Source organism: Myotis daubentonii, chromosome 4 (genome assembly GCF_963259705.1).
Source record: "Myotis daubentonii chromosome 4, mMyoDau2.1, whole genome shotgun sequence".
Lineage (NCBI taxonomy): Eukaryota > Metazoa > Chordata > Mammalia > Chiroptera > Vespertilionidae > Myotis > Myotis daubentonii.
Window position 1 is genome coordinate 70,954,146 of NC_081843.1, and position 25,970 is coordinate 70,980,115.

General features: G+C 36.0%; 1 protein-coding gene across 3 annotated transcripts in view; it reads right to left on the bottom strand.

Moving 5' to 3' along the window:
- Positions 1-1,161: 1,161 nt before the first annotated feature.
- The window catches only part of XRCC4 (X-ray repair cross complementing 4), a 201,042-nt gene continuing 176,233 nt past the window's right edge, over positions 1,162-25,970 (bottom strand). For all 3 annotated transcript variants that reach the window (XM_059694165.1, XM_059694166.1, XM_059694167.1), the window contains exon 8: positions 1,162-1,808. In XM_059694165.1, the coding sequence (XP_059550148.1) occupies positions 1,697-1,808 (112 nt within the window). In that variant the 3' untranslated portion in view covers positions 1,162-1,696. The remainder of the gene's footprint in view (positions 1,809-25,970) is intronic.

Consider the following 25,970-nt stretch of genomic DNA (forward strand, 5'->3'; position numbering starts at 1 on the left):
CCACACTTTTAAGGTCTCTCAAGAACTGTTTAGAAGCTGCTGATAGACTTAATGAGATCTACACAAAAACTAATAAGACCCTCGATCTTATATTGGGGAACCAACTAGAAATTAAGCACACACGGTCTGAAATAACGAATATTAAACAGACGCCCGACAGCAGACCAGAGGAGCGCAAGAATCAAGTCAATGATTTGAATTGCGAGGAAGCAAAAAACATCCAACGGGAAAAGCAAAATGAAAAAAGAATCCAAAAATGCGAGGATAGTGTAAGGAGCCTCTGGGACAGCTTCAAGCGTACCAACATCAGAATTATAGGGGTGCCAGAAGATGAGAGAGAGCAAGATATTGAAAACCTATTTGAAGAAATAATGACAGAAAACTTCCCCCACCTGGTGAAAGAAATGGACTTACAGGTCCAAGAAGCGCGGAGAACCCCAAACAAAAGGAATCCAAAGAGGACCACACCAAGACACATCATAATTAAAATGCCAAGAGCAAAAGATAAAGAGAGAATCTTAAAAGCAGCAAGAGAAAGTAACTCAGTTACCTACAAGGGAATACCCATACGACTGTCAGATGATTTCTCAACAGAAACTTTGCAGGCCAGAAGGGAGTGGCAAGAAATATTCAAAGTGATGAATACCAAGAAACTACAACCAAGATTACTTTATCCAGCAAAGCTATCATTCAGAATTGAAGGTCAGATAAAGAGCTTCACAGATAAGGAAAAGCTAAAGGAGTTCATCACCACCAAACCAGGATTATATGAAATGCTGAAAGGTATCCTTTAAGAAGAGGAAGAGGAAGAAAAAGGTAAAGATACAAATTATGAACAACAAATATGCATCTATCAACAAGTGAATCTAAGAATCAAGTGAATAAATAATCTGATGAACAGAATGAACTGTTGATTATAATAGAATCAGGGACATAGAAAGGGAATGGACTGACTATTCTTGGGGGGGAAAGGGGTGTGGGAGATGTGGGAAGAGACTGGACAAAAATCGTGCACCTATGGATGAGGACAGTGGGTGGGGAGTGAGGGCGGAGGGTGGGGCGGGAACTGGGAGGAGGGGAGTTATGGGGGGAAAAAAAAAAGGAACAAATGTAATAATCTGAACAATAAAGATTTAATTAAAAAAAAAAAAAAGAAAAAAGTTAAGCTAAGTAACATATTTTATTAAGAATATGAAATCTTGAATGCATCAGAAATTGTATCATCAGATTTTAAGGTTGTTTGTGTACAAACTAAAAATAGGTTTTATACATCATTCCACAAATAAAATGCTCAGACATAATTGTTCTGAATACAGTAGTTAAAAAAACACATAAACCTGTAGACATTTTATTTGTCATATTTCCAAAATCTTCCTAGACAGGATGTTAGACAGCTCGCACATGTAATACGTGTGAACTGAATAAGATAAATGTGTCCTTTGCAACAAAAAGTGAGATTTTATATAATTATAGGCATGCTGAATGAATAGTTTAGAATAATGGACCACTGTCATCAAATCATATCTTCATATACACGTGTAATCCATTTTGCACAATGGTTTCAGCTCAGTGTGTATGTAATTAAATTGTAAGATGAAGTAATAGCTGCTGCTGAGTTGAAATTTCACTTTTTTCAGTTTAAAAAAATGAATAGAAAACATAGTCTAGTGAACATCAAAGCACTTTTCTGGGACAGTTAAATCTCATCAAAGAGGTCTCCGGAACTACTGTTTTTCAGAGTCTCTAACGACATGTTGTCAGTTGAGCTGAGCTCCTTTTGCAAAGTCTCTGGTAGTGGAGGATCAAGCCTAGAGAAAAAGAAAATCAGGATGATTTTATTTCTAAAATATTCCATGTGGAGTAAAATAAAACTAAGAGATACATACGTAAAATACAAGTTAATTCCTCTTTCAGAATTGGTTTTAGAACATAAAGAAAGATGAAAGGAATTTAATTACTTTAACTGTTTTCGAATTAACCTGTTGCTATTCTGGGTCACAAAAATTCAAGGGCCTACAACAGCAATACTCATGATTAAGGTAAAAACACACAATAAGCTCTTTCTCTAAGTATTTTTATGCCAAGATCAGGATGGTTTCTCAAGTCATTTCTTTAATTATTCGATCCCAATTTTCATCTCCCTTTGCCTCCCTTAAATTCTACCTATTAACATGTGTTTTAATCTCAAAAGTAGAAAGTTCCAATCCCAGGAATTCCCTTTAGTGGTCATTTGATAATAAGTGGGTGTATATAACTAACAATGATTTCACATTTTAGCAGTTGTTGATCCACATACCTTCATATTTACACTTATAATCTACATATCTTCATTTAGTAACTAAATTTTATTCAGTTTCAGTACTGCCGTTACTACCTCAATCAACTGGCCTCTCTATTTATGTAAATGTTCTTTTTGAGTCCTAGGACGAAAGGCATAGTCACTGACTGTTAACTGGTCTCAAAAACTAATTAAAAAAAAAACCTTAAAAAGCTGCAGGGTAAATAGCTCAATCAGAAGGGCAGCTTAGGAACAGCTTATACGTTGTATAAACCTTGTCAGTGGTCCTTCATAGAACCTAAATAAAATATGTTAATATTCACAATTAACGTGCCTTCAGGGGCAATTAAGACTAGGTCAAGTCAACCCAGCAATACTGAGTAATATTTCTAACTTCAAAGGCAGAGGAGCCACCCCAGCTTGGTGTGGCTGAACGAGAAGGGCTTGAAGTCAGGACACATAGATTTGAATCCCGGTCTATTTCTTATTAGCTATGTGACCTTAGGCAAGTTATTTAACCTAAATGGATTTACGTTCTCTCTTCTGGAAAATTGATATAATAATATCTGCCTCGGAGATAGTCTAAAGCTTAAACAAAGTGTTGAACATGAAAATGCTTATAACTTCTCACAAAACAGTTGAACTATTAATATTAGCTGCTAATATTGTGTAAACTACAAAAGAGCTCCTGCTAATGGCTTCTTTAATTTAAAAGAATAACCAATTTAAAATCCCCAAACATTGATGATGCTTTTGAGATTATGAGTATTTCAAAAAGCCTACACCCACACTTACTGCACAGGTTAATAAAAATAAATCCACACAGGACCCTTGTTGGCCTCAGGACTGCATACAATTGATTAGCCATGGTTGGCTGCCACTAGACCTGGGGCGTGTCCTATCTTATCTTGAGCAAGCCAAGTTCAGACAACATCACCTTCACTGAAATGCTAAGGTGCATGACAACTACTACCCTCTGGGAGTGCCAATGTTAAAATAACCATAAAGAGGGACACAATTATTGTGACATGCAATTAAATATTTAAAAATATAGTCCACAGGAGAAGAAAATGATACAATACAGAATAAAAGTATAATTAATACATGCATAAGTTTTTAATGTCAACTCAAAACACATTGAACATTTTTCTCTGGCCATAAATGTCTCAAGAGTTGATTTCTCTCCTTAGTAAAATAGAGAATTGACGTATTTCAATTAAAAAGTCAGACCTGGAAAAACCTGTATAATTTTGTTTGTAGTCTGTAGACACTGCACAACCAGAACACAGAGATCCATTTAATTTTTTTAAATTAGCATAAGACAAAAGGACCCCTCTGAAGTGACAAGTCTGAAGGAAATAGATTCCTGGCGCTCCATTTATGATTCCCATCTCCTTCTGAAGTCAAGAGGAGCTTAAATAGATTTAGACTCTTTTGTTCTTAGTACCTAGTACATAATAGGTGCTCAACAAACTTCATTCAATGAATAGAGATCATTTTTCTACAGTTCTTATATCCCTGGTAAGTCAACAGAGTAAATTTAGAGTTCTCCCCACAACCAAAATAGAAGCTTAATCATTTTTACAAATGACAAATATTTATTTTCAAACTTGTTATGAATTCTGAAAAGTCCATCATCCTGCCTGGCCGGTATGTTTTCCCATGAATATAATATTTACTAGCCTGAAAAAAAAGCCAACACTGAAAACACAACCTAGTGGTGCAATTAAGGAAAATAAGGACACACAAAGAAAGAAGGCAGAACTCTACTCCTGGCTATCAAGAAAAGAGGGGAAAGGTGGCAGAAAATAATATCCAGTGATGGAGGTTAGAGATTGCTACGGAAATGGCAACCAGGAGTGATAGTTTCACCAGTGTGGATGCAGCTGTTTAGTTTCTTGCTGCTGGTGTAACAAATTATCTATTAAATTTTTAGGTTTCATCCAAAGTTATGAAACTACATGTTCTGTAATTATCTCCTCTTCTTAACTTACTTTGGGTGTTGAAATGTTTCTTCGGATAAAATAGTTACTACTTAAGATAAACATTTGGTTAAAAGAAATAATGAATTACCCTACTTGCTTCTTAAGAAGAAGACTGGGTTTCAAATACAGAAATTCTAAATCCTATATTAATCCTAATGAATGCAAGGAATAACAAAATCATTTATTTTTTGGTATACGAAGTAGTATATGCATATTACAAAAAATTCAAAAACTTCATAACAGAAAAAGTAAAATAAAAATTATCCTGTCCATTCACTTGTTGATATTTTAGTATATGTCTTTTTTTTAATTCAATCAAAATTCTGTTGAAAGTCTATTCAAAGTTGCTAGTCTATCACTCAGAGTAATAGCAACATTATTAATGTTCTCCTTATTCCAGGTACTGTGTTAAGCTCCTTATTCATGTAATTGTCACAATAACCCTATGTCCTGTTATGGTCTCTATTTTCCAGATGAGAAACCAAAACTTTAGATATTTGAATGACTCACTCGCCTAAGGCCTCACAATTTATAAATGGTCAAGGCATGACTCCTTTCCCATTTTCCCTTTGCCTCAAATGTCTTTCCCTTCATTATTTCTTGCCCCAAACCTACCTACATTTGAAGGGTCAGCTAAAATGCTACATCCCTGCCGAAATCGGTTTGGCTCAGTGGATAGAGCATTGGCCTGCGGACTGAAGGGTCCCAGGTTCGATTCCGGTCAAGGGCATGTACCTGGGTTGCAGGCACATCCCCGGTGGGAGATGTGCAGGAGGCAGCTGATTGATGTTTCTAACTCTCTGTCTCTCTTTTCCTCTCTGTAAAAAATCAATAAAATATATTTTAAAAAAATTTTAAAAAATAAAATGCTACATCCCTTATGAAATTTGCCTTGAATTCTGCCTCTTTGTTTAAAACTTGATTTTTAGAGAGAGAGGAAGAGAGAGAGAGAGAGAGAGAGAGAGAGAGAGAGAGAGAGAGAGATTGAGAGAGATTTGTTGTTTCATTTACTTATGCATGCATTGGTTAATTCTTGTATGTGCCCTGATAGGGGATCAACTCTACAACCTTGGTGTATGGGATGACACTCTAACAAATGGAGATATCTGGCCAGGGCCTGAACTCTGCCGCTTTGAGATCTCATACCACACATCATTAAAGAATTATTCTAACATAAAATAAACTAATTCTGTTCAAAACAACACAGCTTTATGTGTTCCCTGGGTAATTATAACGTGTGAAATTGAAAGCAGGGCCAATTACAGCAAACGTTTCTTAAAGTGAAAAGTGTGCTTAAAGTCAGATTATAAGCTCTATTTTTCCTTAAAGTCATTAACATCACCGCCTTGACTGACAATACTTAGCAAGCATTTGAAAGTGAATTATGCTCCACTGGACACTGTCTGCATAATATTAAATTGACATGGTCACTACCCTCTTTGAGCTTACAATCTAAAACAGATGTCATGGTATAAACAAACATAAAAAGAGATAAAGACGCCGACATACATCTGTTCAACAATTGAAATACACTGCATGAAATGCTTATATTATATTCCAGTCACAGTAAAAGTGTTGTATGTGTGCGCATGTGTAGGAAATTGAGATGTTCATATATGGGATCGAGGTAAAGATTTTTCAAATGCAGATTTTGTCTGTATAAGAAGGTAAGAGCTCACATCTGTGCAATTGGGACTTTATTAGAGGAATACAGTTGTCAATCACCACAGAATAACCACTGTACACATGTGAACCAGATGCTTCCATGTAAAATAACCCAGGGTGTTTCACAGAGGAATCACTGAAAACGTAATGACACATCAGTCCTCGTTTATTAGTAACAGGTCCACTTATGTGGAAGCCATATGGTACTGTCCATCCTGAAGTAGTGGAAAATACAAAAATGGGTACTCTGAGATGTTCAAATATAAACTCGGCTGCTGCTGCTGCTGCTTTGCTGTATTATCCTTGTGGGATACGTGATAATTATACATGTTCAGTCAAATGTCTTTCAGAGAGATGTCTATGGCTGTCTTTCATTAGTAACGATTGTGCCAATAAAGTTTACATTTTATTCTCTCCATTTAGGATTTTATTTCAACAGAAAAGAAAATGTTTAGTGGCCACACAACTCCTCCATACCTATATAATGACTGTTAGGATAAATATTCATTTACAATACCTTACACTCCTAAATTGTTATGAATGTTATCTCTGCATATAGTTTAAATGTTGAGTCAATATATAAGGATTCCCTGCAGATCAACAGAGCCTGTGTGCAAGCTGTCAGGAAGTATCTATGTTTTACAACATTGATCCTCTGAACTCCAAGGGTCATTGGTCTGTGTTTCATAAGCTGTCTACCTATTTACATAATCAATTTGCTTGTTTTCTTCATGTGTCAGAGCACTGTCTGACATAGAAATGGAACTCTTTAGTTAACAGCAAAACCTTTTTAAGAAGAGTTTAATTTTCTGCTTCAAAGAGACTCTTTAAAATAAAGAAAACCAGCTGGCCCAAGTCTACTTCTACGGAATACTTTGGTTAGAAAACTACTGCAAGATAGCACACATCTTCAAAGTCATCTAGAGCATTGTACCCAAATGTCCATGCTGTACTGTGAGGCTGAGGTAGAGACAGTTCATTTTTAAATAACTTAGGTCCTTGGGACAGCATACTGAACCATATTTGAATGCAATATATATCTATATATATATCTATATATCTATATCTATATCTATATCTATATCTATATCTATATCTATATCTATATCTATATCTATATCTATATCTATATATACATATATATATATACTTAAAACATACATTGCTAGATACAGTTTTCTAATACTGTCCAGGGTTTTTGTACCTATGCTCAGGAATAAAATTGGTCTGTAATTTTTTTGTCAAACTCTTATTTTTTTTTTTTTTTTTTTTGGTTCTAGAATCAAACTTATGTTAGCCTTAAAGAATTAGTTGGGAATATTTTCTTATTTACTTTGTAGAAAAGTTCAATAATATTAAAATAACATGTTCTTGAAAAACCTAAGGTCTTTCTTCTGAAAAGGATTTGTGTGTTTTTCCTCCCTGAGTCAGGGGGCACTACCCAAGGTCCTAGAGGCCTAAGGCAGTCTTCCAATGGCTGTGTTCAAGCAGCATTTCTATATCAGGCGTCCCTGCTCTTTGGTCATTTACTCCCATAGCAAGGTGCCTGCTTTGGCTTCAGCTTGTTGCTTGGCCTGAAAGAATTCTAGTAACTTCAAATTCAGGTTTGTGTGCACTCGAAAAAACAAAACAAAAACATTTGTAATTTGTATAGGACTTAGTTGTATTTCAGTGGAAGGATACCTCGGATTATCTAGTTTGCCACATTGTCAGAGAGAGAGTCAGTGGTTTCAATTTAATAATAAGAAGTGTCTTTTCATGCAGTGTGTACCAAGTTTGAAGACAGATAAGGCTGGGTTAAAATTATGGATCTATCACTTTGGTGATCATGTGATTTTGAGGAAGTCTAAACTTTTCTGAGCCTGTTTCCTCTTTAAATTGGGGATACTAACTCCTACTTTATATGGCTGTTTAAAAGTATGCAACAAAATATAACTGACATTTACTAGACACTAAGAGCCTATAAGCATTTAAAAAGTGCTTATAGGTACAAACCCATTTAATCTTCACAACAGCCCTATGAGGTATTATCATTATCATCTCCTTTACACAGTTGTGTAAACCTAGAGGTTGTCAAGGCCATAAAACTATTAGGAGGAGGAGAAGGGATTTTAATCTAAAGTCTGGATCTATTGTTTAAAAAATATTGTTGTTATTTGCAGCATTAAATCATTTAAGTTATGTTAAAAGTCTACCATAGTATCTGGCACATAGTAAGTACTTTAAAATAATAGCTATATTTTTATAATAATAACATAATTATTAACAGTGAAAGAATTTATAAGGCGAATGGATAAACAAACATGATACATCCACACACAGAGTACTACTCATTAGAAGCAATGAAATGCTGACACATGTCTACATGGAAGAATCTCAAGAGCATGCTGCTACATGAAAGAAGTGACTCAAATGGCTACATATTGTGTGATTTTATGTGACATTCTGGGGGAAAAAACAAAACTATTGAAACAGATCAGTGGTTGCTAGAGCTGAGTGTGGAAGAGAGGACTGACTAAAAACAGGCGTGAAAAATCTTTTTGGGATGGTGAAAATATTTCCTTGCTTGATTGTAATGTTTGCCAAAATTCATCAAACTATACACCTAAGAATCATGAATTTTACTGTATATTATCTATATATCTATAAGCAAGACAAATAAAAAAGATAGTAACTTTTTTCCTGAAAAGCATTTTTTTCTTTTTTTAAAAAAATATATTTTATTGATTTTTTACAGAGAGGAAGGGAGAGGGATAGAGAGTCAGAAACATCGATGAGAGAGAAACATCGATCAGCTGCCTCTTGCACACACCCTACTGGGTATGTGCCTGCAACCAAGGTACATGCCCTTGACTGGAATCGAACCTGGGACTCTTGAGTCCGCAGGCCGATGCTCCATCCACTGAGCCAAACCGGTCAGGGCCTGAAAAGCATTTTTAAGCTATATTTTGTTTTTGATTGTTATGTCATTAAGTATTTTTAAAAACTACTGATTTAAAAATATACAGTGTATTCTTAATTGTGAAATAAATATCCATGGAACAGGAATAAGAGTTCCTTACCAATCCCTTAAAAATGAAGGAAAGCAATTAAGAAAGGGGCTTGCTAGTTTCAAACTTTCATGGGATGCTTAATATGCTTCTTTAGATGTTCTATTTCTTTCTAATAGGCCACAGCCCTAGCCAGTTTGGCTCAGTGGATAGAGCATCAGCCTGTGGACTGAAGGGTCCTGGGTTTGATTCCAGTCAAGGACACATGCCCAGGTTGCAGGCTCGATCCCTAGGCTCGATCCCCAGTGCAGGAGGCAGCCCATCAATGATTCTCTCTCATCATTGTTGTCTTATTCTCTCTCACTCTTCCTCTCTGAAATCAATGAAAATATATCTTAAATACATATATATATTTTTTAAAAAGGAGAAAGAAATAGATTACAAGCTGTTTTCTGGATAAAAGTACTTGCTGAAAGATCAAAAGAAATGAACTGTACAGTACTAAAAACTCATGTTATGCAATGACAAAATTACACTTGTTGAAGCAAAACCTCAAGAAATAAACCATATTGTAGTTCCAAATGGAAGAGTGGAAAATGTGATGTCAGTAGAACATATAGATCCAAAATGGATTTTCCCATACAGAATATTACATATGAAGTGGCTTGAGCTTGGTTAGAAGGATTACTTACTTTCTTTCAATTATGCTTTAAAAATTAGAGACAGATTCTATTATGAAGAGTAACTAAGTAAAATGGAATTTGGAGGAAAATGGCCTATTAATAACAAAATGAGAATCTGACTGAAAGCAGGTAAAGTTACAATTTCTAAAAGTACAGTAAACTCAACTATGTGATAGCTTTGATTATGAGGCAGAAGGGGAATGTTGACTTTGGAATTAGGTTGTAATAGGGAGTAGAATAGGAAATATCTACCATGTCAAAAAGACTGAGTGTTCCTCACTGTGGTAGGAGGCAACTTCTTCTTCAAAAATTAAAATAAAATAAAAATCACGTGCGTGTTCATTTGATCTGTGGAAGTAGCAAAAAAAGTGTGTGTGTGTGTGTGTGGGGGGGGGGGGGGGGCGGAAGATTCTATTCTACATGATTACCAAAGGCTCAAATCAACCTCTGAATTCCCTAGTCTGTTTTTAAATGGTTTTTAGTCTGCCTTTACAGAGTGGGCTTCTTTTTGAATTTTAGATGGTAACACTAGGTATATTATCTTGAGTCAATCAAAATCTTTACTCTCCTAAGGTGACTACCTGATTACCTAGTGTCAAATAGTCACAATCTTAGCAAAGTCTTATAGCTAATTACAGCAGCATATTGTTTTCTTCCTAGAATAGAAACTGTATTTTCCTTCTTCCAATGGCACACACACACACACACACACACACACACACACACACACACACACACAGCTATAGGAATAGCAAAAGACAATTTTACTATTTATACTTAAAAAAAGAAAAAGCATTGATGCAGATATTCTACTGTTTCTCTTACACCTGTTAGATTGGGAAAAGGATGAGATCTGTTATAATTCTATATAAATTAGCATAGTATCCCCAAAACTGTGGTTTTTGTAAAATTCACCTTGGTATACTGGCTGATTAAAATGGTAGTTACTTTTCAGCCTAGTTTCCCTATTATTGTCAAATGGAGACAAACAGGAGTAATTTCTTGTCTAGAGACTAGCAGACCAAATAATTTGGGAATGACTGAAATGTCCAGGATTAGGCTGGCATGGATAGAAGCCAGAGAGATAAAGACGGAATAAGACAATATTTTTGTTAACAGGGTAGCCAATGAATACAACATATGAAAAATCCTTGAAAATTAATGGCAAGGTATATTTCTATATAAATGAATGATATTACCAATGAACATAAAATTTTTGGATATCTGATTATAAAACTGAGCAAGAAATACATTTTTAGAATGGTTGCAGAAATATTTTGTTTTGCAGTAAAATGAAAAGTAGAAATTGTATTTAAAACGAATCTTCCTATAAGTGAATATTAGCATGTGTATTGTTCCTAGAGGTTATTATCCAAATGATATACACAGGGGGAAAAGAGGAAGAAACTATGCTCATAGGAATAATGAGAGAATTTCCTAAACTATGTGCCACCCATTATTTAAGCATAATTTGGTGGATATGAGCATAATTTGGTGGATATGAATATTTTAGAGTTTTATCAACAGAACTGATGAAAAACAAAGACACAAACAATATTGCCATCTGTGTAAATGACTTCTAATACCTCTTTCAGTTCCATGTCTATTTGCATATTGAGCAATGAATTCTAGACTGGTTTTGGAGACAATTATATCATAAAATCCTCTGCCAAAATAATACACGAGGTGAGACCTCCCTGACTGGCTGAGTTTACAAACCTATCTTTAACTGGAGTATGGGCATGGCTCCATTTGCCAAATGTTTGGCCAGAAGCAGGAGAGACCTGGGGAGGGCTTGAGAGCTACATGGCCCTCAGGTGAGCTGGAGATGCTGAGGCAGGGAGTGAATGTTGGGCTTCCACAGGAAACCAAGTGACTATGGCTAAGACATCATTTATAAATTTTATCCCTTAGTGCTTTGTGCAATGCCATTATTATGCCTTTTTACCTACAAAATTGAAATGTTTGATAATGCTGTGAAGGATGTAGGAATAAAATTCTCAGTATCTAGTAATTAGCTAATGCTATTTCTTGGCTCTGGAAAATGAAACAAAATCAACATCTGCCTTTTTACTTTTACTTTTCTTGTAGGTCCTGGATAAACCAACTGTCCTTTATGATGTATTTGGTCCCCCTCTTTGTTCTCACAGCCAAATCACTGATACCTGATTCACGTCATAGTAAATCTCCATCTGATTTATAACATCTTTTCTTTACCATTCTCTCTTTCAGGCACTTAAATCAACTTTGAAAATAGATTTTAAAACTCATTCAAATTCTGTCCAGTCTACAAAATTTCTAGGGATTACCCAACACAGTATCACATGTTTTGTTCAGTCATCCTTAATACTTCTAGTGTTTAATTTTGACAAAAGAACACAGAGAAATTACCTCTTTCTATTTTTCCTTGGCCAAAAATTTCTAGGCAAAATTCTTATAATCCAAATAAAATGGGAAAAGAGAAGAGAAATATTTTTACTGAAAGTGTTGTCTATTTCTATTACAATCTAAGAGGCTGATAATTATTTGTATAAGTAGAATAAATAATCTCTCCCTAGCTCATTAAGCTAAGGTACTGTTGAGATGCTTTAATCAAAATTTCCATATAGTAACTTCTCAAAAATCCTCAGCGTCTGGCAATGACAAGAGATAATAATTATTCTTTATACTTTTGTTACAATAGGATATTCCTTTATCTATTCATAGTGTATATGATATCACCTTTCCAAGAATGCTTCATAGCCTTGCACTCCTTTTTAAAAAAATTTATACTCATTTTTGATAAGTAGGACTAATCAAAATTTTAAAAATCAAAGAAAATTGTTTTAGGGGTTACTATTTCCTAAAATAAAATATGCATTTCAAAATACAGTTTTGTATTATAAAACTCACCACGCTTTTTTTGTTTTTGTATTGTTGCATTATCTTCCTTGCTTGGAAAACTGTTATTTTTAAAAATATATATATTTTCATTGATTTCAGAAAGGAAGGGAGTGGGAGAGAGATAGAAACATCAATGATGAGAATCGCTGATTGGCTGCCTCCTGCATGCCCCCACCTGGGGATCGAGCCCACAACCCAGGAATCGAACCATGACCTCCTGGTTCATAGGTCGACACTCAACCACTGAGCCATGCTGGTCGGGCTGGAAAACTGTTATTTTTACTTTAAGCCTAAGTTCATATTCTCTAAGTAGCATTATAGAACATGATCTGCCAGGATTAATGCTCCACCCCTGTACCCCCACTTCCTTTTCCACACCCTTTCAATAGGGCTTTCACTGAACCATAATTATTAGCTTTGCGTTTGTCTCTTTCACTAAATGTCTAGTGCAGTAGTTCTCAACCTTCCTAAGGCTGCGACCCCTTAATACAGTTCCTCATGTTGTGGTGACTCCCAACCATAAAATTATTTTCTTTGCTACTTCATAACTGTAATTTTGCTACTGTTATGAATCATAATGTAAATATCTGATATGCAGGATGTATTTTCATTGTTACAAATTGAACATAATTAAAGCATAGTGATTAATCACAAAAACAATATGTAATTATATATGTGTTTTCCGATGGTCTTAGGTGACTCCTGTGAAAGGGTCGTTCGAACCCCAAAGGGGTCGCGACCCACAGGCTGAGAACCGCTGGTCTAGTGCCTCAGTGTATTCAGTGCCTATGACTGCTGTAATAGATTACCACAAACTTGGTGACTGGAAACAACACACATTTACTGTCTCACAGTTCTGGTCCAGAAGACCAAATCAGTATCACTGGGCCAAGATCAAGTGGTTGGTAGGGCCGGGCTCCATCCATAGTGGCAGGGGGTGAATCTTTCCCTTGCTCCGGCCACCTTCTGGAGATTGCAGTATGCTCTGGCTCGGAGCCACACTGTTCTAATCTGCCTCTATTGCCCCACTGCCTTCTCTCCTGTCTCTGTCTAGTCTCCCTGTACCTTCATTTATAAGGACACATGCAATTGCATTTGGGTCCATCTCAATACTCCAGTACAATCGTAAAGTAATCTCAAGAACCTTAATCTGATCAAATCTACAAAGTTTTTGCCATATATGGTAACATGCACATGAACATCCTAGGGAACAATTATTCAGCCTATCATACTCAGTGAGGGGGAGGTATCTTATTCATCTTGTCATCTCAGTCCTTAGCACATTACCTGGCACAGAGTAGATGCTATTTAATTGTGGGGCAAACAAATATATACATAATTTCACTGAGGTTTTAATTGCATAAAAGTCATGAAAAATTATCAGTTGATAGTGTTCAGTAGAATTCAGTATTGAGAAAAACTGACTAGGGGCTTTAACAGAATAATAGTAATGTTATTTAGTGGCCATATATAGTAAATAATTGAATTTGTTTTATAATTAAGTTCCCATTCAACAACTAACAGTATTAAAGAATTATGCATACATCAAATATGGAAAAAATTCTCCAACCAGCACGAATTACAAATAATTAAGCAACTTTTAAGTGTGAAAATGTAGAGCATACATGAAAAATAGCTAACCAGTATAAGTTCATTATTTTTCCAACTAAAAATATAAATCACATGTTTGTGGTTATTTGTAAATGGATTGTTTTACTTAAACTTCATAGATACTAGATAATGAAATATTCACTAACTCATAAAAATCAATTGGCTCTCTTAGATACTGACTGTGAATGCCTCTAGTGAATGTCTAACTGATTTCCTGGTTTTTGTGCCATTTTGGTGTGATTTAATCATGGGTAATGAGGGACAGTACCACAACACATTATAACTTCTTTGCATCCTGATATTGAATGATAAATGTCTTGATATAGGCCATTCTTCAGAAAACGCTACACCTCTGCAATTATGTTACATTCCTATCTATATTCCACAATTCTAGTTAAAGCTATGAAATAAGCCTTCTATGGAACCTGTGCTTCTAAAGTGAACATATCTAATTCACTTGCATACTTTATGAGATATCAAGCTGTTTGTATGTTTGGTCTCCTAATGTACTTGAAATTAACAGCAACTTGAAAAATAAAAGGTTATTTTTATGTTGTGGCTTCACAAACTATATAAGACTACAACAAATTCAATCTAAGTTTTTCTGTATTAATAACATTAAATGTTTCCATGAAGGAGGGGAATCGAAAAGCTCTGATAACACTTATTATCAAAAGAGAGATTTTCTTGATGTATTCTGCTATTTCATTCCACAGTAGCTGATGAAATTTGTGGCAAATTTTGTAACTCTAAAAAAATGAAGTGAAACAAATATTTATTGTAGTCATATTGCTCAAAATTATTGTTTACTGAATATTGAAACAACACTATCTACTGAAAGTTGTTATCATCTATAGCATTTAAATTACTATTTCCATTTTGGGTGCAGAAAATGCAGACTATTTTACACATAACAATTTCACTAACAATTAGAACTTTATCTTTTCAAGTTATTTTCTTTCACTAGGCCACATTTTACCTAAAAATGGTGTTAAAAGATAATTATCAATGTATAGGGTTATATTACTTCTATCCTTTTATTGGAGCAAGAGATATGATTTATTTGTTTGACTAATACAGATTTTTTAAAAACTGGTGTCTACCAGGTACTATGACTATGCTTTTATTTATTTATTTTTAATGTTAATTTTTTTAAATTTAAATTCTTTATTGTTTAAAGTATTACATATGCCTCCTTTCCCACCCCATACCCCCTTTAAGGTCTATGATTATGCTTTTAAAAGAAATATACAGGGTGGGGGGAAAGTAGGTTTGCACTTGGGAGTATACGATATACAGAGTTTATTCCTGTTTTATTATTTATTAATTATTGTATTATTTTCCATATGAACAAATGAAAACCTACTTTTGGCCCACTCTGTATATTAAAGTAACATTTACTAAAGGAAAAGTTTCCAGTGTTAGGGGATATCTGAGTATAAAAAGGAGGTATCTGAAGTGAGGATGTGATTAAAAAATAATATTGATGAAGAATAAGATTATATTTAACCTTATATTCTTGTCTGTACATGAGATATCTAGTAATTCTTTTCTCACAAAGGTATTAGTAACAAAAAACATGCTATCCTTATGAAACTGATGTGTTAGTGAAAAAAAGAGACAAATAAATTATATATAATATTTTAGAGAATGTAATGCTCAGTAGAGAAAGATTTAAAAAGGAACTAGATTGGGAGTGGGATGGGATTACAATATTAAATAGTATGATCAAAGATGGTCTTACCAAGAAGATGAAATGGGAGCTAAGATGTGAAGGAGAAGCAAGTCGATATCTAAAGGAAGAACATTGTAGGCAGAGGAATGCTTGTGCAAAAGCAGGACTACAACTGATGTGTTGGGAGAATATGTAGAAAGCTAGTGTGGCTGGAACAGAATGAGCAAGTGGGAGAAGAATAAAGCTCAGAGAGGTAAATGGGTGCCGATAGCAACCAACATAAAACCCTGCAGCAGTAGACTGATCCAGGTATCATGGGAAATCTGCACGATGGCATACACTTGGGGGCTATTACCAAGGAGGGGTTAGATCTATTAGTAAATGTGCTGGTATGAAAAGATCTAAATGGGCAGGGCAGGTACTAGGCATACACCATGATCCCATTTGTGTACATTACAATATGTCTTTATGTCAGAAAAAAATGCTTTCAAAAAGGATATATGAGAAAGTTAATAGAGCCCTTCTGAAAGGGTCCCGAGGTGGGCTGGAGTATGAGGCTTTTATTCTTAATTTTAAACATCTATACTACCTTTTAACCACCTCCATATATGATTTTTACTTTAAAAAAACAAGAAAAGTAGCTATTTATATATCTGCAGCATGGTCTCTTTCCAGTCAAACCTCATCAGCAGTTGATGTCAGAGTTTTGCCTTTTGCCCTTTGGATGGCACCTCAGCATCCTGAAATGAATTTTGCAAGTATTGTTTCCTAACTTCCTTTCTCAGAGCTTATTCCAATGACTTTACTAAGTCAATAATTTCACTACGAAAACCCAGTTCCTCATAAATCTTGGCTACTTAGCAACTTCATAAATCTTAGCACTTTCATTCCTATAACTTCTGTATCATCCACCTAGAATCACTCATATTCCCTCTTCCATCCTGCAGATAAGCTATGTCCTCCACTATCCCGAAATGCATTTTCTACTCTCCTCAAAAAACAAAGACTCAAAACTCTCCTCCTTTATGAAGAATTCACTTCCAACTTACTTGTATCACTCAGAACTTCCAAACAGAATTTATCCTGTATTAACTACATGCCGGTATCAGTTTTGCTTTGCATTAAGCATGTACTCTCTATAAGAATGGGCCCAAGTCTTTTCTTTCTTTAGTCTCTCCCCACATTGATTGCATATGATGCTTGTCATACAATCGGTGTTCTACCCATGTTGCTGCATTAACTGACTTAATTTTCTTAATTCATATTTCTTAGGAAGGTCTATAAAAACATAGGGAATGGTGAAACCTAAAATGGTTATATAAATAACCTCAAACCCTCTTTGTTGAATTCTGTGGATTTTTCTGCTCATCTTCTATTCCACTCGCTTTCCAGAATAACTTTTTACCACTGCAGGACTTGGAAGGCTAAAAACCACTTCCCATTCTCCTCTGTAAAACTACCAAGATATCTGGAAGGTGAAAATGAAGCAAAGAACACCTTGATTCATTTTAGTTTCTCTCCTCCCACCAGCAAGCAGTCTTGATGCAGAGTAAGAGGCTTTTCTGTCACAGATTCCTGTGTCCACTTTTCAGCTAAGTGTCAGGCAGTTGTGGCAGAGGTGATGGCTGGAATACAGAGTCCCATGACCATTTACCAAATTTGAGGCTGTCATGCACAGGAGCTTCCTGGCACCTGGATTAGTTATGGTAGTGGCCTCTTGTGTTCTGATAGCAGTGTGAGGCAGATGATTCTAGAGGCCCCTGGAGCCCAGTCCCAGGCTTTCCAACAACTTCATGAGCACCTAATGCCTGCGTACATTGATTTTCTGTGGCTGAATTATGACAAAAGTGGTGGCCTACACACACACACACACACACACACACACACACACACGTATTCTCTTACAGTTCTTGAGGCCACAAGTCTGAAATGCATCTTATGGGGCTAAAGTAAGGTGTTGGCAGGGCTATGCACCCCTTCACCCCACCCCCACCCAGAGGCTCCAGACCAGTGGTTCTCAACCTTCCTAATGCCGAGACCCTTTAATACAGTTCCTCATGTTGTGGTGACCTCCAACCATAAAATTATTTCGTTGCTACTTCATAACTGTAATTTGCTACTGTTATGAATCATAATGTAAGTATCTGATATGCAGGGTGTATTTTCATTGTTACAAATTGAACATAATTAAAGCATAGTGATTAATCACAAAAACAACATGTAATTATATATGTGTTTTCCCATGGTCTTAGGCGACCCCTGTGAAAGGGTCGTTCGACCCCCAAAGGGTCGCGACTCACAGGTTGAGAACCACTGCTCTAGAGTAAATTCATCTCCTTGCCTTTTCTAGTGTCTAGAGCTACACTTCTTGCATATCCTGGCTTATGTCTCCTTCCTGTGCATGCAAAATCAGTAGTTTAGTATCTTCTCTCTGTGACTCTGCTTCTATCACATAGCCTCTTTCTCTTTTGCCTGAAATCTCCCTCTCCCTCCTTCTAATAAGGACCCTTGTAATTGCATTAGGGCTCATCTGGATAACCTAGGATAATTTCTGCTTCTTAATATCCTTAATTTTCAGCTGCAAAATCCATTTGCCATATAAGGTAAATTCATAAGTTCCAGTGATGAGAACATGGATAACTTTGAGGACTATTATTTAGCCTACCATCTATACCTTCCTCTTTCACATGTCACTATATGGAGGAAGATAGTCTCAGATTCCAGGCATTAGAAAGTTGTTATCTTTGGGGATGTGAAAGGAGGCATTATTCTGCCTGCCACAGAGGGGTACAGAGAATAAATGTGAAAACATGATACTGAATTCTTTAAACTTATCATTCTGCCAGGAGGATTTTTTTCTTTATTACACTCCCCACTTCTGGCCCATCTTCCTACTTAGCTATGACTCCTGCTACTCCCTTAGATTAATCTCCACCAGGGCCCATCAAGCCTCAACCAGTGACTGTACTGCTTCCCTGCATAGAATGCCTCCTTCCTCTCTCCATGCAGTTTCAATCCTCCCTCATTACTGCAGTGAACCACAGAAAGCCTCCACTCCCTAAAATCTTCCCCCACCACGTCAGCTTACAGGGAGTTTGGGGATCCTATAGTGTTGCCTTTACCATCATAAGATATATGAGTATATGTCATTACCTTCCCATATGACTACATCTTTATCCCTAGCAGATATGTAATCTCCCAGAGGTCAGATGCTCTATTTTGCATTTATAGGTAAATTATTTGCCATTCCTAACTATGCCAAAAGAAAATTCATACTACTAAGCTTTAAAAGTGTCTACTTTTTTTTAAACAATGATTTTCTAAATTGAGATATAAGTGACATGTAATATTGTGTAAGTTTGATGTGTACATGTTACTTTGATACATTTATATATTAGAATATATTTGTTTTTATTTATATAGAATATGTGTATTTTTCTCTAAACTTTCTATAACATATAAATTAGTTTTGAAATTCTTATCAACTTGCTGTGCTTTTACTTTGCAGAGAGATGACAGTGGATGGTATGTAAAAAGGTTGCTGTTTTCTTAAATCCTTAAACCATTTGTGAGAAGGCCCCAGAATAAGTCTTTGTGTTCAAAAAGCATATGAAAATCAAATAAATATATTTATTGTAATATTATTCCTATAAATATTAATAGAAGTAGCCTAACAGAGTCCAGTAAAAATTTCAGTTTTGATATTTCAATGTTTGTTAAGTTAATGTTTGCATTGTCTATGTGTAAAATTCCCTAAGGAATGATTCTTATTGGGCAATAAATGAAAAGAATGGTTCTCATATCATGAATTCTCACACATGGAACTATGAAAAACTCAAATCAAATCTGCATTGGGATACAAAATTAGATAATGTAAATAATTATGAATCAAGTCTAATTTGCAGAAAAATGTAATGATTATGCAATCTAAAATTTAATGAATACTTGTAAATTATACAAGGAGTTTAAATGTTAGTTTGAAACATTTCTTTTAAAACTTTCCTTTAATTGGGATTATATTTACTGTTATTTTAAGTTTAGGAGATATATATTTAATAGGAAAATTTTTATTTGGTAAAGAATATGCCAAATATTACAGGTACTTACATTTTTTTAGAATGTAAAATGTAAATATTTTCAAAGAGAGCGTTTGAATTAAGGACAAAAAATATGCAAAAGTGTGGAGGGCTTTTGGCATTGACCTTTCTAAGAAAACTGGAAAACTATTTTGTAAATGCTTGTGTGTGTAATATGCTATTGAGTTAGCTCCAACTTTGATGACCTTATAAATGAGTGATGTCTACAATATCCTGTCCTCAACAGTACTCCTCAGCTCCTGTAGACTCATGCCTGTGGTTTCTTATATATGGAGTCAATCCATGTCATGTTTAATCTTTCTCTTTTCCTGCTGCCTTCTATTTTCTCTAGCATTAATGTCTTTTCCAAATGCCTGTATCCATGTATTAAGTAAGATGATTTGCATTTTCTCAAAAATATAAGTGGTTAAAAGTGGCCTATTTCTATAATGATATTAACTTATTGCCACACATATTTTTTTCAAATATCCCACACCATATACTTCCATGCATGTGCCTATGCCTCTATCCATTTACCCATCCACGGTATTTATGTCTATTGTATTAAAAAAGGACTGCTCACATGAATCAATGCTTCCTTGGTAATATGACTGCACAAGAATTTCTCAAAGGACTTAAACTTCACTTTATTGTTGAACTCTTTCTTCATATGAAATCTTGCAGAAATCACCTAACAAACAAAATAGTAAAATGTTGAACTGCTCAGGGAATGAGAAAGAAGAGGTGAGGGGAAGTCCCTGTGGTTTACCACCAGAGCTCCCTTGGCCCTCCAAAACATATTTGACAAATTTTTAGGGCTTTATGAAACATATTCAGAAAAGGGGGAATATAAAGGGTGGGGCAAAATTAGGTTTACAGTTGTGAGTACATGAAACACAGAGATTATTCTTGTATTATTATTTATGAACTAGAGGCCCGGTGCACAGATTTGTGCACCAGTGGGGTCCCTTGGCCTGGCCTGTGGGAATCAGTGGACCTCCACACTGCCACAACCCGGCCTTACCCGCCAGCTCATTAGGCTCCAGCCCGCTGTCTGTGTGGATCCTGCATAAGAACATAGTGCAAGAAGCGGCAGGCGGCTGGGGAGGAGCCCGAGCCTGGGCTGGGCACCGCACCACTCCCGCTTATCCTGGCCCTGCTGTGCCTGCCAGCCGCTGCCACTCAGGTGTTCAGGGGGAGTGTCCGTGGGAGAGGCTTGCACCACCGCAGCTGCGCTCACCAGCCATGAGCCTGACATCTGGCGCCTGTCTGTCATCTGAGGGGCACTCCCACTATAGGAATGCACTGACCACCAAGGGAAGCTCTTGCGTTGAGCTTCTGTGCCCTGGTGGTCTATTCACATCATAGCTACGGACCGGTCGTCTAGTCACTTAGGCTTTTATGTATATACATTACTGTGTTATTTTTTATATGAACTGTAAACCTACTTTTGCCTCACCCTGTAGAGTGTGCTTAACACGTTAAGCACCATGTCAGTCACCGGTGACTGACACTATACTTTCCGTCCAGACCAGTCAGTCACTGGTGCCGCCAGCATAATGGTGAAATCGGATATTGTGGGCTAAGCGGAAAGGAAGACAAAACAGGCTTAGCGCTTAACATGTTAAAGAAGACACAGAGTATACTACATGCTTCATAAAGACTTTCTTCACAAAAGTTAAAATACAAGGTTCAAACATTTAGTGTTAAGTTATTTGATCTTATATATATTTAGTAAAGAGTTGTATACATAACCACAAAATATGCCTCCTGGCTTTCACCTTACTCTTTTTAAACATTTGTCTATTATTGAGTAGAGGCCCAGTGCACGAAATTTGTGCACTCAGGGGTAGGGTCCCTCAGCCCGGCCTGCACCCTCTCGCAGTCCGGGACCCTCGGGGGACGTCTGACTGACAGGTTAGGCCCAGCAGTCAGACATCCTTTGTGCGATTGGGGCCAGGGAGGGACACAGGAGGTTGGCCAGCTGGGGAGGGGCTGCGGGAGGGCTCTAGGGCGTGTCCAGCCTGTCTCACTCACTCCTGATCAGCCGGACCCCAGCAGCAAGCTAACCTACCAGTCAGAGCGTCTGCCCTCTGGTGGCCAGTGCATGTCATAGAGAGCGGTTGAGCAGACTTAGCATATCATTAGCATTATTATGCTTTGATTGGTTGAACAGATGACTGAACAACCGGACACTTAGCATATTAGGCTTTTATTATATAGGATTTGAGAGAGAGAGAGAGAGAGAGAGAGAGAGACAGACAGACAGACAAACAGACATTGATATGAGAGAGAACCATTCATCAGCTGCCTCTACATGCGCCCTGACCAGGAATTGAATCCATAACCTGGGTGTGTGCCCTGACTGGGAATCAAACCTACCACCCTTTGGTGTACAGCAAGCATGTCTAATTTGCGGCCCTCACAATTAATATTTTTGTGGCCCAGCCAATATAACGATATGTAAGAAATATTTTAATAAAAATTTTGTAACTTAATTTTCACAATATCCTGTTATACATGATTATTAATAACGAACTACAACATTCGCTAATGACTGATTACTATAATCATGTTATCTTCATTTTCCTTACATGCCTTTCTCTCCACTATTAGCAAAGGACATTTTAGCAGCCGATTGTCATGTCATTAGTCTTGTACTGACTTGTTTGGTGTGTGTAACAGGAAATATTTCGCTTTCGGAGAACAAGAAAAATAGTTTCATTTGTATTATGCTTATTAATTTGTGCAGTTATTTAGTGTATGGTAAGTTAATGTTCAAGAAAAAATATTAATGATTATTAAAATGTTCTATTATTTTATGTTAATGATTACTCATTAATTTCAGCCCTTTGAATTCAGCACGTCGCTATCAAAATAAACCTATGTTTCTATGAAAATTGAAGCTTTTGTTTTTTTTGCGGCCCACATAAACTTAAACCTTGTTTATTTGGCCCGTGTCAGACTTTGAGTTTGACATGCTTGGTGTACAGGATGATGCTCCAACTGAGCCACACCAGGCAGGGCTCAACTTACTTTTGCAGTTTGCTCTCTCAACTTTCTTACTATGCCCTACTTTTTAATTAAAAAAGAATTGCTAAGAGCAGCTAGTTTTTTAAATTAGAATAATACTTGTTATGAAAGTGACTGATGCTAAATAATTCTGATTGTTTTTATTGGGTAATTTCTTACCTACTGACTTAAACTATCAGCCTGCTTAGTGTTTATTAAACTTTGTCAAATATATATTCTTGTTTTTCCATTGTATGTAAATTGAAAAAATATGTATCATTTCTTTATTATATGCTGGAATATGTAGGAAATGTCTGGGAACGATTCAAAGAAAGACAGACAAAGTTCCTATGGATGTTTTGTATAGTATCTTGGCATTTGTGTTGACAATTAAAAGTTCACTTCCAGATAATTAAAACTCACAATGTCTGATCTAGTGTGTGCCCAATTTGAACTTCGGTTTCCTGATAGTCACAACTAAGTCAGTCCTCCACCCTGGTCCATGACACTCTGCTTATGATGCTCTCAAAACATTTTTTTAAACTCTTAAGTTAACATGTATCCTGCTTTGCCTTAAAAATAAAGGTTTTGCACATTTGTTCCTCCCTTAGCTAAATTATAAGTATATTCAGGGAACTACAATAGAGAAAGTTGGTAGCCCCTCAGTGTTGAAACAGTGTGAAATCTTTCAGAATTGCTTGTGGAAGGCCCATATATAGAAATATGTATTAGCTGTTCTCTACAACTCCTGTTATTTCTCCAACCCCCAAACAACCAGCAGAAACAATGCATAAACACTTTTTAAATGAGAAAGCATTACTAGATTGAATGAATTAAAAATTCCATCAGAATTCCTTAAACACTTTAGAAATTCTTCTACTAGCAAGAAAGTGTGTTAGACAGAAATATTTTGGGAAACAGTCTTGTGCCTCTTTGCAATATTTGGCCATAGAACTGTAAGTGTAAAGCCCAGAGGTTAGAAAAGATAACAGGGGCGAGGGAGTGAAGGTAAGTGTGCTTCCCTCTAGCAGAGTAAAAGCCTTGACTTCCAAATACAACCAATTCTGACTACTTACTTCCACATCAATAAGGCCTGACAAAAGAGTTGAATATTGAAATACTTTAGAGAGTTACAAAATGCCCCTTCCTCCTTTCTCTCTCATTTTGGTGTGTTCTGTTCTTGGTTCTGTATTTGGTGCCACGCGATGGAAGAAATGAAGCCGCAAAGATGAGTCAGGGTTTCCAGCCTCTCTCCTAGAGACACTGGCTCAGCTGTGATGCAGACTCCTATTGCCTAATCAGGGCTTTTGCCAGAGTTGGGGAGGGAGATTGATGCTCTCATGGCTTTGCTGCCATCATCCACAATCCATCAATGCCATGTGCTTCTTACCCTAAACTATGCAAAGTATCACACAACAATGGCTGGGAACCATGTCATTCCATTTCTATCATGGTGACACTCCCTGTTGATTATAAAATTATTCTTGTTAACATAAAATCTTAATCATTTGGCACTTAAAAAGTCAATCTTAAGAAAAGAATCTACAATCTAAAGAGATTTACTTGATTACTTGAATGTTTTATGTTTGACCCTGCTTTAAAACGTGACTTATAAAGTCTAACATGGAAATTCAATAATAATCTGTGATTTCCTTTCCATGAAATGCTTCCTTTAGATGTTTAAAATGAGATGAACATAGAAATTACTAATCACCTGAGGAGTGAGGATATTTTTTCCATTGATTTTTAGAGAGAGTAGGAGGGGGGAAGAGGAGGGAGGGAGGGAGGGAGGGAGGGAGGGAGGGAGAGAAGACCATGGGGGTGAGAAGGAAACATCAATTGGTTGCCTCCTCGGTCAACACATTATGGTTTTCTTGGTTGCAAGAAGATGACTAAGGTTTGATTCTTTTTGTTCCAATCACTATAAAATGATTCCTAAATATGAAGGACTTATAATTAGCTTATATGTTTATTTGGTTTTAATTCAGAAATTGAACTCTTGTTGAACAATTCAATATAACAAATATTTTTAGTTATATCATACCAACCAATTCCAGTGCCTTTAAAAAATTTTTTTTATTGATTGGTGTTAGAAAGAGAGAGGAAGGAAAATAGAGGGAAATATCAATTTGTTGTTCTACTTATGCATCCGTTAGGTTGCCTCTTGTATGTGCCTTGACCAGGGATAGAACCCGCAACCTTGGCATATCAGGACGATGCTCTAACCAACTGAGCTACTTTTCTTGGGCCAATTTCAATGTCGTGAAAAGAAAGTTAGTTTTATTTTCTGAAGCAAATAAAACATACTCTTAGAGCCTTATGTAAATATTAATTTATGTAAAACTTGATGATTTACGTAAAATTTTATAGAAGCAAAGCAAAGGTAAATTTCCTCCAGATGATTATATATTTGGAAGGAAACTCAACTCTTGACTATCTGGTAGAAGATAAATAAAGTAATAATTACAGAGAGTGTATTTGTGAAGAAATTAAAATTACTGTAAATCTATACAACATCTACAGACTAAAAGATATTTGTAATAACAAACAGATAGTAGAGAGCAATCTACAATCACCTGACCGCTAAGGTCCTGTCCCTCAGTTCATACAGCAGTGTTCATGGTACAACACGGACTTTGGTTGAACTTAGATAAAGATAGCAAAGAAAGAGAAACATGGGTTTTTGCCTAATTCAGGTCTCAAGAATACAAGCTATCTTTACTAAGAAGTTGTTTAACAGCTTAATATTTTTTGATATGTAATTTATGTGGTCTTAAATAAAGAATATATTTGTATTATTTTTACACTTTTGGAAAATATCTGTGAACTGTGGTCTGAAATACCAGATAATTAATAAATTAATTTGGTGCCATATTATTATTAGTTTTGCTTTAACCACAATTCTGGGTAATTTGTGGTTTCCTTTTTATCTACTCATTGCTCCAATTATGACAGTTAATCAGGGTTCACTATAGTTGAGTTCAAAGTAATTAGTTTTACTATATTCTCAAATTGTTTCCTAATTGGCCATGCGTCATCTGCAAATATTATCAAAGTTTTCCTTAATTATATTTATAACCATTTTTGAACTTGAAATTGCTCTCATTTGAAT